Here is a 14001-nt window from a genome sequence, read left to right as displayed (position 1 = left end):
TCTTTTGCCTGCTCTTGCATTCCTAGCACCTAGCTCAGATAGGTTTTGAAGGAATGAAGCATCCTTTCCAGCTTCATGCCTGAAGTCAGTCCCCTTTTGCAAACTGTTGGCGCACGTATCTAGTCTTCTACTGGGGACTCCATCCTTCTTTGATGCCTCCATTTTTCTCCCCTCCTGGGGCCTAAACCACCCACAAATCCCATCAGATCTACCTTCAAAGTACCCCAGTATGTCAGTCAGACAGTACATGCTTCCCGATGGAAGAACATGACCCAACTTAGGAAGCTGCCTTGCTGATTGCCAGTCCGTGAGAAACTGTTCAGGACAAACAATATTAATTTCTTCAAAAATACATTGCAAGGGGGGAAACAAAGAGAGTCTCTACACAGACCTGCAGTCTCTTCTCTGAACTGCAGTGAGAGTCATCCTTAAACACATTAGATCATTTCCTGTCTGCTGAGGCCCTCCCACAGGCTCTCATGTTGCTTCTGGGACCTAGCTCTGACACCCCGCCCCCCGCACACTCAGCTGTCGTCTGCTCCTCCATCACTGGTGTCAGAAGTACAAATTCTCTGGCAAGGCCCAGGAGGCCCTGGTAATGTGTCCTCTATGTGCCTCTCCTGGCTCACCACCCAAACCCCAGGTTTGCATAGCAATCTGCCCTCACCTGTGCTCCTTTGTTTTAGCCACTTCTACCGGGGCCTGCCCATCCGGAGATGCCCAGGCTCCCTCCACCCTAGTTCTGAGCCATCTCTCTCGTGACGCAACACAATCCAATCTGCTTCTGAGCTCCCAGGAGCTCAAGGGTTTGTTCTGTAATCCATGCTTGCCTCGTTCAGTATCCTTCCCCGGATCCAGCTTCTTGAAGGGAAAGGCTACTTCTTAGATGTCTAGAGTCCTGGCCACAGCACCTGAGACTCAATATTAAACATATTTTGAATGGAAAATTCTACATAAGTTAGCATTGTGACATCTTTTAAATCTCTGTATACCAAAGTTTCCTGTAACAGGAATAACATCCTTACCCATAATTGCATAGAAGTTATAGCTTTTTTTTTTTTTAAAGATTTTATTTATTTATTTGACAGAGAAAGATATAGCAAGAGAGGGAACACAAGTAAGGGGAGTGTGAGAGGGAGAAGCAGGCCTTCCGCTGAGCAGGGAGCCTGATGCCTGGCTCCATCCCAGGACCTGGGACCACGACCAGAGCCCAAGGCAGATGCTTAATGGCTGAGCTACCCAGGTGCCCCAAAGTTACAGCTTTTTAAATTATTGGGGGGGAAAATTGCTTTTGACTCCTCAGCAAAATGTTCTTTAAAAAAAAAAAAATTTAGTTTTTGAGAGAGAGAGAGAGTGAGCACAAGCAGTGGATGTGGAAGAGGGAGAGGGAGAAGCAGTTTCCCTGCTGAGTGGGGAGCCCGAACAACATGAGGCTCGATCCCAGGACACTGAGATCATGACCTGAGCTGATGTCAGATGCTTAACTGATGGAGCCACCCAGGCGCACCCCACCCCAGCAAAAGATTTTAAATAAACAGAACTGAGGTCTTAGATGTCAAGAATGAAATAGTAACTTAAAAAATCTTTAAAAGTGTAATCATATTTCTGTTATCACCAATTCTTCCATTAGTTGTCTAAATTTGGAGTTTCATTTTTAACTTTGTTCAATTTGTAACTTTAAATTTTGTTAATTTAAACTTTGTTAAATTTGTCAATTTGTACACCACGCCAACTTGCCTGTCCACTGACCACCGTACTTGAAGAATCAGCATCAAGGGGTGCATACTGGGGGAGGGAGAAGGGAGATTAATAGCCCACCAGGATTTGGGGAAGAGGAAGGTGACGAGTTCTCACAGATGGAGGAAACTGCCTCTGCAAAGAGAACCCGATAGAGACAGAGGGCGTGGAACCGAATCAACCAATAGGTAATGAGAAAAGAGGAAGGTGAGCAACAGGAATAAAAAGACCCAAAGTAATTGATACAGTATGTACAAATAGGATTGCTTTGCTGTGATTTGGTTTGATGCTTTTAATCCAGTTACTTTCTCAAATGTTACAAATTCTTTCAATATTGAATCTGTTTGTTTCACTAGATCAAGGATGTTAGTTTCAACAGACAGGAGTTATCGAATTTTTGGTCTAGAATTGGTTTGGATTACCCTTCAAGTCCAAAATTGCTGTTACTGGCCAGCTGTGAGGAGGGCTGGTAATGTGAATTCTTTTCCCTGTGTTGGTGATGGGTGGCAGCCCCTGGCACTCCCTTTCACATTATCTACTGGGACTAACCGCAGGCATCTGAAGATAATGAGTTAAGGTTAGGAATATAGTCTGTGATGATGGAAGACATTTTTTTCTTTGTGTGAGAAAGTACTAGCTTGTAACAGCATTAAATGGTAATTTTGCTCCATATTCTTGAAAAAAAAGTGCACAGATTTAAAAAAAAATTATTTTGTAGGGCAGTATCCCAACATCAAGGGGGAAAGCCAAACACCCAGTGTTGAGGCAGGAGTACAGAAAGCAGGGGTGTGCCAGGGAGAGCGGAAGCCAGTACAGCCCTGAACGCTGTCACCAGAACAGCTGCTGTCCTAGAGCTGCGGGCATTCCTCGGGCCTCTTTTCCTCACTCCTTGTTCAGTTTCCAGGAAGATTTTACTTTTAAGGTGTTGAAAAGAAAAAGAAATTTGGCTCTGGAGTCAGGAAGCCCTAGGTTGGAATCCTGGCTCCGTCTGGCTGTGGGATCTTCTCAAAGTCACTATAAAATGTGGATAGTGAGGTCGATTTCCCAGCCTTGTCAGGAAAGACCTGAATGAAATGGCCCATGGCAACAATGGTGCCTAACACCTGGTACTGAGTGGGATTTATCCCCTGGGAATGAGTGGAGTAGAAAATATTTCCAGAGCTCTCAGATTCCCCATGACAAGGTCAGGCCTATCCAAAGCAGTGAATGGTAAGGCTTCCATCTCTCTTATTCTTCCCTTTTTTTTCTTTTAACATATATTCCATTTGGGTCCTAAGCATGTAAGTAGGTATCACAGAATGGGAACAAGTAAGGAAACAGAAATATATTAAGTGAATGATATGTGAAACAATGCTGGGACTCACAAAGAGAAAACTGCTGCTTGGCTACACAAAAGAAGTAACATTAAAACATTTAAGAGACTTAACATAGGAATAAGCTATTTTAATCAAGCAAAACCAAATTTGTATTCATTATTTCTAAAAATAAAATTAGACTTTTCCAACCCTTAACATCTGCATTTAATAATATCTTCTAACCAAAATACAGATGCTAAAACAGCAAATCACAATATATCTTGTACAGCATACAGTATGTTCACTGTTTACACCTACTTTAATTCTAGTTGGTCGTTATGTACTCAATGCATACTGAAACATCACTCAGAATAAAGTTTTCACAATTAACAAAAAAAAAGTGACAAGGCTGTCTTAAAACGGCTCTGCTATAAATTGTATAGAATATACAGAATTACAAAGTCAAGTATTTTTTTTATCAAAATATACACCCCTCCCTGAAACTAACACAAGCTATCAACATTTTGAACGAATAATACAATTATAGAAAATATTTGCAAAATTATTTTTTTCATGTATAAATATTCTGCCATATTTACTTTGGTCTAGAATTATCAGCATACAAGTCCACTTAGAAAATTTCCACATGTAAGGGCTGGGAGACATCACTACATGTAATAATTTTATATTTAGAGTTACCCCAAATTAAAATGACTGAAATACACAGTAATTCTCTTTGATTAATAATCTTAATTGGGATAAAACAAGTTAGTAGATCACAGAATTGCCTATTCAATATTCTAATTATCAATTCAGAAATGATTTTCATAAGCCCTTTGTGACTATCTCTTTTAACAAAACCCAAACGAATAGTGCAGGTATACATATATACAATGTGTAAAATAAAGTTGAATTTGCTTGCATTTTCCCATTTCCTCTATTACATAATACTGTATGTAAGTGAAAGCAGATGAACAAAAGATAAATGCAGATGCAGTATTGGGGTTACTTAACAGCAAAATACTACTATATAAAAAGGTCAGCTCTGATCATGTCCTTCTCTGGGTGTTTAAACACTTTCTTGCCCACCCAAATCCACGTTAAGTCTTCTTCGTGGAGATATCACAATACTTGGAGAGAGGAACTGGAGTCCTTTGAACTACATCTTCATAATGGTGACCTTGAAACCTTGGATAACCTTGGGCTTCCATCTATCAAATCCCATGAACATGAATGGCCGTAGGTCGCCCTTAAGCCAGGTTCCGGATTCTGCTCACACTGGTGATCAAAGGGTAGGAATGTTTTCTCTCTCCCTTCTATCCTGGCAGCTTAAACGTAAGAACGATGAGTTCCAGCTTCCTAGAGCCTAGTCAACATGACAGAATATCCTACAGGGCAACTGGACTTTGAGGGCAATGCTAATGGTATGGGGCAGCATAAAAGAACATGAAAAAACTTAAGTGGGTTTTTAGCAAGGGAGCTGGATGTCTGCAAACATGAAGACAAGGCATCCGGCTTTGGGGATATGTTTCTGAATCATATAAATAAGTGATGGAATCTTATCACTCCGCATTCTCTCTTCCCACCCCCACCCCTAAAAAAGCAAAGCTACCCTTTGAGGCAAGGAAGGTCATTGTTTCCTCTCGCGACTCAAGTCGTTAATGGGTGAGGTGGAGGTGTCTTCCTGATGTCCTTTTGTTTTATACTAGTGTACACTTGCGGGCTGCAAAATCTCCAAGAAAGCTAACGACTACAGAGATTAGGCTTTCTGTCGCTTTCAAGTGCCTGGGAACTCACCGTCATACTCATACTTTGCACTAAATCTCCTGGACACTCCTTCAGTGGAACAGGATGTGTCAGGTTTTACTTAAACCCTTGAGACTGATGAGGTCTGTCTGAAAAAGACCTCCCCATCCATGGCCTTGTGATGGATGGAAGACTGCAGGGAGTTTCAGAAGAATTTGACCCTTCTTTATTTTCTGAGTGAGGCCACTGCAAAGTAATATACAGCACAGGTAATCACAGAAGAGTTCTGGGAGGGCTCTCCCCCGCAGATAAGGCATGACCTATATTTTCTGCGTCTGGAGGAGACCAGTTCTAGTAATAGCTCAGCCATAACTTCAAGGGAACGGCACTCCATCTAAAAGCATACATTATATGCTCTTAAATCAGATTCAAGATGCTTATTCTACTGATTTTTCCAACAGTTCCTCATTATTTGCAGATCTATTGCTTGTCATTAGAATTCTCTACAGGGGACATGGACAGTTAAAAGTCATAGTGATTTATATATGCACTTTACAAGGTTTGTGTTGCAGAAAAGTAGTTCTACATAATGAACGTCCTACTTAGGTTACTCAATTTCACACATATTTTCAGCTATAATATTAAATATTTCATATATATTCACTAATTTAAACAATTTTTAAAAGCACAAAAGCTGGATGGGAAAAATGACTATAATAGCTCATTTATCTTCTAACATATTTATGAAGATGATGTTTTCATGATATCTGACCCTCATTTTCTCCAGTGACTAAAGAGAGCTTAGCAGCCAGTTGCTATCAGCACTTACTAGAATGTTGTAAATTAGGCTAACATTAGACTCTTCCCCATCCCCACACTGGCAGAAATACCACAGCTAAGAACTTCATAAACTTCCATAAGATTCTTGGGATAGTGGAGGATTCGGCTATTTCATTTTTGTGCACTTTGCATGAAGTTAATGCTAAAACCCAAAGTAGATATTAGGATCCTTTTTCTGGAATTTTCACAAATGAGATTTTCTTTTTTACGTTTCACTCCTTATGACTGTTGTGTGAACAAAACTCAACTTAACAACAACAAAAAAAAACCACCAACAACAGAAGAAAACAGCTAACTAAAAACGAAACAAAAACAAAACCCCAAAACAACACAGCCACCAACTTATATCTTTGAAGACTTTTCTAAGTATTGCCACTCAAAGGACATTTTCAACAATGGTTTGTACGTTATCCTTTTGGTCACTGTCTTCTGAGTCATGGACATGTGGGTTCTCCAGGGTGTCTGAGTTCTCCTGACACATGTCACTTTCCATTTTCTCCCGCTGACTTGGACTTTTGAACAAGTGTTTCTTCTGGTGCATTCCAAGGGCAGCAGCTGTTTTGCAAATTTTGGGGCACTGGAAGCAGGCATAGCCCTTCCCATCATGCTCCCAAATGTGCCTCTGCTCATGATTCCTTTTTGTGGAAAGGTACAAAAAGCTCTGGAAGCAGAACTGACAGCGGTAGCGCTTCTCACCTGTGTGGATCCTTTCGTGGATCTTGAGGGTCTCGTTGAGCGTGAATGCCTTGTTGCAGTACTGACAGATGAACTCCTTCACACCCAGGTGGATGCGTTCATGTTTCTGCAAGTTGCCCTGCACCGAGAAGCACCGCCCGCACGTCTTGCACTGGTACGGCTTCTCTCCGGTGTGACACCTCATGTGCATCTTGAGGGTGGACGGGCTCTGGAACTGCTTGGCGCAGAACTCACAGGCGTAAGGCCGAGCAGTGAGGTGCCGGTGGGGCCTCCCTTGGTTCCCGGCCCCTGAGGCTTTGTCCCCATCACAGAGCTCACACTGCAACTTGGGCATCTCCTTGGTTTCTTCCTCCTCAAAGGCCTTCTCCTGAGGAGCCTTCCCCACGGCACAGTCCAGTTCTGCCGGGTATCTGCACTTAGCACTTGGGCTCCTGTTTTCGTGTTCTTTCTTCCAGTTGACCTTCCTCATCTTCCTCAGCTGTCTGGATTTCTTCTTGGGTTTGTAGTTGTAGTAAGGACGCCAGGGCTTGTCAGTGGAATCCTGGTCACTGGCGTCATCAAACATCTCATTCATCTCCATACACTCGGACTGGCAGAGCCCAAGGGGGCTGTCTCTGTTGGTTTCTGGGTCACTCTCTGGCGGCAACGCCTCCTCCTCCATCTGGTACTTGGGTCTTCTTCCTCTTTTGTAGAACAGCTTGGATCCGAGGATGTGCCTTTTCACGATGGCCTCGTTTCCGATCTTCACTGTGATCTGGCAAAGGGGCGCGACATTGCTGTTTGTGGAGGTTCCGGGCAGAGCGGGCTTGGCAATGTAGGTTTCGATTTTACTGGTTTCCTTCGTATTTGCAGTTTTGCTCACCGACCCTCCAGGATCGGCCCCATACTTGGACTCCTCTGCTACTTCTGCCTTGTTACCAGGCATGGTTTTCTTTTTCTCCTTGATGCTCTTCGGTCGGCTGACCGTTCTGCTCACTTTGTCGGGCTCAGGTTTGCCGTCGTCTTTCAGGGACTGGCTGACAGGCGGCTCAGAGGGGACGCGGGGGTTGCTGCTGGGCATGGCGGCCACAGCGTTGCTGTGCATTATCACTGATGAGAACTGGCTACTGTGCACGATGACCGAGGGTGCTGAGCCACCGTAGCTGATCACAGAGGCTGCGTTCTCGCTGCTGTTACTCAAAGATGGGACAGGTACGTCCCCGGCCGGGGTGTCAGAGCTGCCAGCATTCTCAGCAGAAGAGACGGACACCTCGGCAGAATAAAAGTTACTATCGAGGTCAACTTTCAGCGATTCCTCTCCCCATTTGGTCCCCTCTGTGTTCTGTACATTGGCAGAGGTGGGCACCTCCTGATGTACAGAAGTTTCCAAGGGGATGGCTGGACTGTTGGTCAGGGTGTTGATGCGGTCCTGGAAATTCAGCGTTGGTAACTCAGAGCCATGTGGATTCTGAATAACATAGGGGCCAGAGGCAGACTCATTCATCTGACTGTTTTCTCGGGCACTTTCATAGGAGGAATTTCGGTAGCTTTTGTAAGGAGCCCTCTTGCATTTCATGGGCAGTAGCCTGTAAAGTTTATATGGATAGACACTAGGCTTCAGGCCTCCATTGGCTGTTTTTTTACTGATGGAAAGTCTATGATCTATGGCATGGAAAGACTTCTGGTGGTTCTTGAGAATATAGTAGGTCATGAAAGTTTCGAGGCAGAAAATGCACTGATAGCGCCTTTCTCCTGTGTGCCAAATTTCATGTCTTGTCCTGTACTCGGCCAACGCAAACACTTTGTTGCAGTAATGGCAGGGATAGGTTCTTCTCCACGAGTGAACATTTGCATGCCTTCGGAGGCTGGACAACGTCACATAACTCCGTTTGCACACAACACAGCTGTAGAGCATCTGCCCATTCACAAATTTAACCATGTGGTCTGTCTCTGGCAAGGTGCTGCCGGTACTGGAAAATTCGCCGATCCTGTTTTCAGACAACAGAGGTTCTGGTCCGGTGAATGAACTTCCATTCTGTCCAATGGTGGGGTAGTTTTCCAGAAAGCGCTGGTTTCCTCCAGGAATCGGCATGTGGCTGGAGCGCATACAAATCTGCTCGTGCCGGTCGAGCCTGTTCAGAGTGCTGAACTGCTTGTTGCAGTCCTTGCACACCAGCGGCTCCTGGGTTGGCTTGTGAAGCTGCATGTGGGCACTGAGCAGGGCACTACTGTCAAAGGATTTGGAACAACAGCTACAGTTGTACACAAGAGGGGGGACCTCTGCTGCGGGCGGCCCAGGAAGCTCCGAGGATTTATTTTCATCTTCCTTGGAAAAACGGGCATCTCCTTCGTTGCTGGGAGATTTTGAACAAGGCAGGATGGCAGCCGGCTGTGGACTTCTCTCCTGACGAACCTCTAAGCTGGTTACCGGAGGGGGTGGCATGTTGTCTGCAGCTGGGTCACAGTCCTGGGGTACGGAGACGGTCTTTGGCTTTCGGCACGTTTTCGGTTTTGCTGCAAGAGCGTCACAATTCTCTTTACCTGTCTTACCAGGGGAACTGCTGTCGTGTTCACGGACAGGTTGATTTCTGTAGGCCTCGGCCACGGAAGAAACGGCATACGAGTGCTCTGCGAGGGTGCGGACAGGCTCTGCCTCATGACACACGTCGGTCCTCTCCAGGCAGAGGCCTGTGGTTCTCATGGAGTCAGAGACCTTTTTGAAACTTGCCCGCAAGTCCAGTGGAGAAAACATGTTATTACTATTTTCTGTCTCGATGATGGAAAATGCATTGGTGATCCTCGGCCCGTTGGTGATGGCGGGCTCTTCATGCCTCTTGTCATTTTTTTCTTCTTTAACCACTCCCTTTTCAGTAATGCAGAATACATAGGGACCAGGGGAATTTGAGAAGTTGCGATCAGTAAGATCTTCCAGGAAGGATATTCCCAGCTTTTTTCCTGCAGCTGCAAGATCGGTGACTGTTTCCTGTCTCTTGACGACAACCGTGGAGCTGTAGATATAATTAAGGATTTCAGTAAACACTTCAGCTTTGAGATCATCCAGTTCCAGGACATGACTGGAAATACAGATCGTATGGCTCCAAAAGATATTTTTGAAGTACAGGCTTGAAGCAGCTAGGACATTGCTGTGGGCTTTAAATTTGGTGTCTTCCACAATAATAGTGACATCACATAAAATGCCCCGAATGCGCTGCTCATTTAAGATGGAGAGCACTGTGTCACTGTGCAAGTCGTCCTTGAGGTCCCTGGAAAGGGACATGACTGTCATCTGAAACAAGAGGGGAGAGATAATCAGACATCCTTCCACCACAAGTAGTTTCTTTCTTTCCTTTTTTTTTTAAGTTAGCTCTATGCCCAACATGTGGCTTGAACTCATGACCCTGAGATCAAGAGTTGCACACTCTACCAAATGAGCCAGCTAGGCACCCCAACAAGTAGTTTCTTTATTTCTAGATAATTTTCAATGCTTTTGAAACACTTTAAATAAAGGTTTTTATCTTATTCTGGTGTTACTTGCAAGACTTGGAGTCAACATTAGAAGCTAAATCTCGATCTCGCCCCAGCCTGTTTCTCATACCATTGTTAATAGTTGTTATAGTTGGAAATCCTCCCAGAACTCTTTCTCCAAAGCTGTAGCTATATATACATGTCCAAATTCGGGAGGGGGAGGGTTTCTCCCCCAAATGTTTAGGGTCTCGCTATCACTCAAGGCTGCTGCATTAAATTCTTAGAGCTGAGCAATGCCATGGTCCGGCCACAACCTCCCATCTTCACAGATAATCCTTATGATATGACCCAAACATGATTTATAAAGCAGGAAGAGGATGTATTTTTTTAAGAAGCCCTCCCTCAGTAAGCAGTACCTGATATAAAGGTCCTGCCTGCTCAGAGAAGAACTGGAGAAGCCATTCCGAGTCTGTGGCTCTGAAAGGTATCTGGACGGAAAGCCTCCGTCTGCATGACCAAGTCTGACCACCAGGGGTACCCTGCCTCTCTGTGCTACTGGCCCTTCTCTAATTCTTTCTCCGATTTCCCTTTCAGGATCGCCAAAGGAGATTAGGGTTTTCAGAAACAACTCTGTGAGGTATTGAAGGCACACTAAAAAAGAAACGAAATAACACACAAAACCAGGAGAGTATGTCTCTGAGTCTAGTGCTATCTCACTGTGGTTTTGATGTGCAGACATCTCTACGAGATCTTGATTTCAATTCTTCTGAATATATACCCAGAAGTGAGACTGCTAGCTCATACAGTAGTTCGTTTTAATTTCTTAAGGAATCTCCATACTGTTTTCCATAGTAACTGTACCAATTCACATTCCACCAACAGTGCACAAGGGCTCTCTTTTCTGCAACCCTTCATAAACACTTGTTATCTCTTATCTTTTTGATTTTAGCCATTCTAATAGGTGTGAGGTGGTTATCTCATTGTTGTTTTGACTTGCATTTCCCTGATGATGAGTGATGTTGAGCATCTTTTCCTATGTCTGTCAGCCACCTTGTATGTCTTCTTTGGAAAAATGTCTATTCAGGTCCTCTGCCCATTTGTTAATTGGATTATTTGTGGGTTTTGGGTGTTGAGTTGTATAAATTATTTATATATTTTGGATATTAATCCTTTATCGGATATATATAACTCTCCCATTTGGTAGGTTACCGTTTTGTTTTGTTGATAGTTTCCTTTGCTGAGTAAAAGCCTTTTATTTTTGTGAGTCCCAATAGTTGATTTGCCCAAGACATATCTAGAAAAATGTTTCTATGGCTGATGTCAGAGAAAAAATTGCCTGTGCTCTCTTCTAGGATTTTTATGGTTTCAGGTCTCACATTTAGGTCTTTAATCCATCTTAAGTTTATTTCTGTGTGTGGTATAAAAAAGTGGTCCCACTTCATCGTTTTGCATGTAGCTGTCCAGTTGTCCCACCAATTTACCCAAAGAAAATGAAAACACTAATTTGGGAAGATATATGCACCCCTATGTTTATGGCAGTACTATTTACAACACCCAAGATACGGAAGCAGCCCACATGTCCACTGACAGACGAATAGATAAAACAGATGTGATACACACACACACAGACACCCCCCACAGGAATATTACTCAGCCATAAAAAAGAATGTTGCCATTGCAACAACATCGATGGATTGAAAGGGTATGATGCTAAGTAAAATAAGGCAGAGAAAACAAATGCCATATGATTTTACTCACATGTGGAATTTAAGAAATAAAACAAGTGAACAAAGGGGGGAAAAAAGAGACAAAAACCAGATGCTTAAGTACTGAGAACAAACTGATGGTTACCAGAAGGGAGGTGGCTGGGAGGAGGGGTGAACTACATAAAGGGAATCAAGCATATATTTATTGTGGGGAAGACTGAGCAATGTATTAAACTGTTCAATCATTATATGCTTGAAACTAATATAACACTGTATATTAATTATATTTCAATAAAAAATACTGAGTCTAGTCACATGTTCTTCAATTAGCACAATTTAAAGGCACAGTGGCTCTTGTTCTGGTTCAAGGGTCTTATCTCTGTTCTTCCCAGAGCCTAATTCTTATTCTTCTTTCTATATATTTTATACCATAAGCCCGGGATGCTCAGAGCCTACCAACTAATATTTTAATGAGGGATAGAATATTAAGATTATATATATATAGTTATGTATATATTTATAAACATATATTTATATATAATATCAATCTTCTATAAGAAATACATGGTACATAGGGACTAAGACACAAAAATTAAAACTTAACCTTAATGCATGCACTATGTTCAATGTATTTTGTCCTCTTCCACTGTCTCTCAATTAAAAAATGTTAATGACAACTCACTAAACTAATTTCACTATACACTAACAGATCACTCCCTCAGCTAAAAACAAAAATCTCCCTCTGGTCTAAAGGCCATACTGAGCAGCTATTCATCGAGCCTTTCGCTCTTGCCAAGTGATGTCGGGAAAGTGGCAGAGCTTGAAGATACCTCTTTGGCTCCCAGTGGCAAGGTCTTCCAAGCACCGGAGCCCTACCTTTAACCTGTGGCATTCATTCAGTTGTGGAGACCAGATGGCCACAGAATGAATTTCTTTTTACCCTTTTCTGAAGCTATTATAATTGTGCCTATTATGTTATTTAGTGTCCTTTATACTTTAGGATCCATTTGATTAACTCTTTGATCTCATCCAGCCACAGGAAAAACTACATTATTACTAACAAATTCTTCTGTTCCCAAGACAAAGAAGCTTCGAACTCTCAACATCACTGGTTGTAGCCATTGTTACCCTGGGTTTCTAGTGTGACTATTGTCTCATTTTCTTTATGAAACATTACCTCTTCTGCTCTTATTTACCCTGCCTATAGTTTTTCTATGAATCTTTCCTAGAAGTGTGAAGGAGTTATGTCTAGGAATAAAAAGGAATTGAATGAATTGGAATCTACAGCTTCCTCTACACCCCTGAATAGACAGCGGGACTCTGTCCTTCACTGGTTATAGATCAATGACATTGATCAATGACATTGATCTATAACCAGTGGCTTTGGCTGGTGCCTCTTTTGCCCCCTTGGGGGTCTCTGCTCTGGGCCCCTGTAGAATCTACTTTTTCTCCTAACTCATTTATTCTCATCTGTTTGGGTTTTCTGAAGCCCGTACATTATTTTCATTCTTTTTTTTTTTTTTTTTTTTAAAGATTTTATTTATTTATTTGACAGAGAGAAATCACAAGTAGGCAGAGAGGCAGGCAGAGAGAGAGAGAGGAGGAAGCAGGCTCCCTGCTGAGCAGAGAGCCCGATGCGGGACTCGATCCCAGGACCCTGAGATCATGACCTGAGCCGAAGGCAGCAGCTTAACCACTGAGCCACCCAGGTGCCCCCATTATTTTCATTCTTTATCCAGCTGACTGGGTAGTTCCAGATCTGGCAAAAGACATACTATGGTTTTAAATGGTGGTTTCCATCTTGGCTTAGTTCCATGCTGACATCTATTTTGTCCTTCCACCTCAAAACTACTGCTTCTTCCAAAACACTCCAGTTCACAGCACTCTGAAACTCCCACGAGGCCCCACCTCCACTTGGGGAACAGTATTTCACATCAGGCTGATACTTCGAGGTGCTCAAAGATAAGCCCCACCCACTTCTCTAGGATGGCATGATTCTTCGCTTAGATTGTTCTGTTAGGAGGGGTAGTGAAAGGCTAACTGTTAACATTAGAATATCTTAATCACACTCACAGAATAACACATAGAAAAGGAAGTATCATTTTATATGTCATTAGAACATCCTCCTAACTTTGGAATATCCAAGTATGACACTGTTCAAAAGGGGGACTATCTACCATTGTGTGGCAGGAATCCTTTTAAAAGCGTAGTGACTATGTAGCACTTTGATGTGCCTTCTTGGCACATACATAAAAACTTCATCCTTGTGTCAATTCTACCCAGCACATATGTTAATGCCTAACACGGTCAGACACAGGGCTCAGAGCTGGAGAAACTGAAGCATGTGAGACAAGTCTGTCCTCAAGGAGCTCAGAGTCGAGGAGAAGAATGAGAACTGTTAACTAATAATTGGACTCTATAATAATGGTAGGCCTTATACTAAAGGTATGTATCAAGTATTAAACGATGAAGTGCCAACTTATTATTTATAGGGGCCCTGGAAAGCTTGACATCAATCAATAAGTAAAACAGGGTTG

At 42.9% G+C, this 14001-nt stretch overlaps 1 protein-coding gene across 20 annotated transcripts in view; it reads right to left on the bottom strand.

Annotated features, from left to right (window-relative positions):
- Window positions 1-3165: 3165 nt before the first annotated feature.
- The window catches only part of ZBTB38 (zinc finger and BTB domain containing 38), a 134616-nt gene continuing 123780 nt past the window's right edge, over window positions 3166-14001 (bottom strand). For all 20 annotated transcript variants that reach the window (XM_082711673.1, XM_082711671.1, XM_082711677.1 and 17 more), the window contains one exon: window positions 3166-9579. In XM_082711673.1, coding sequence (XP_082567799.1) covers window positions 5995-9579 — 3585 coding nt within the window. In that variant the 3' untranslated portion in view covers window positions 3166-5994. The remainder of the gene's footprint in view (window positions 9580-14001) is intronic.

This window comes from Mustela nivalis (genome assembly GCF_964662115.1).
Source record: "Mustela nivalis genome assembly, chromosome: 1".
In the NCBI taxonomy this organism is placed as follows: domain Eukaryota; kingdom Metazoa; phylum Chordata; class Mammalia; order Carnivora; family Mustelidae; genus Mustela; species Mustela nivalis.
This window is presented reverse-complemented; position numbering and strand designations above follow the sequence as displayed.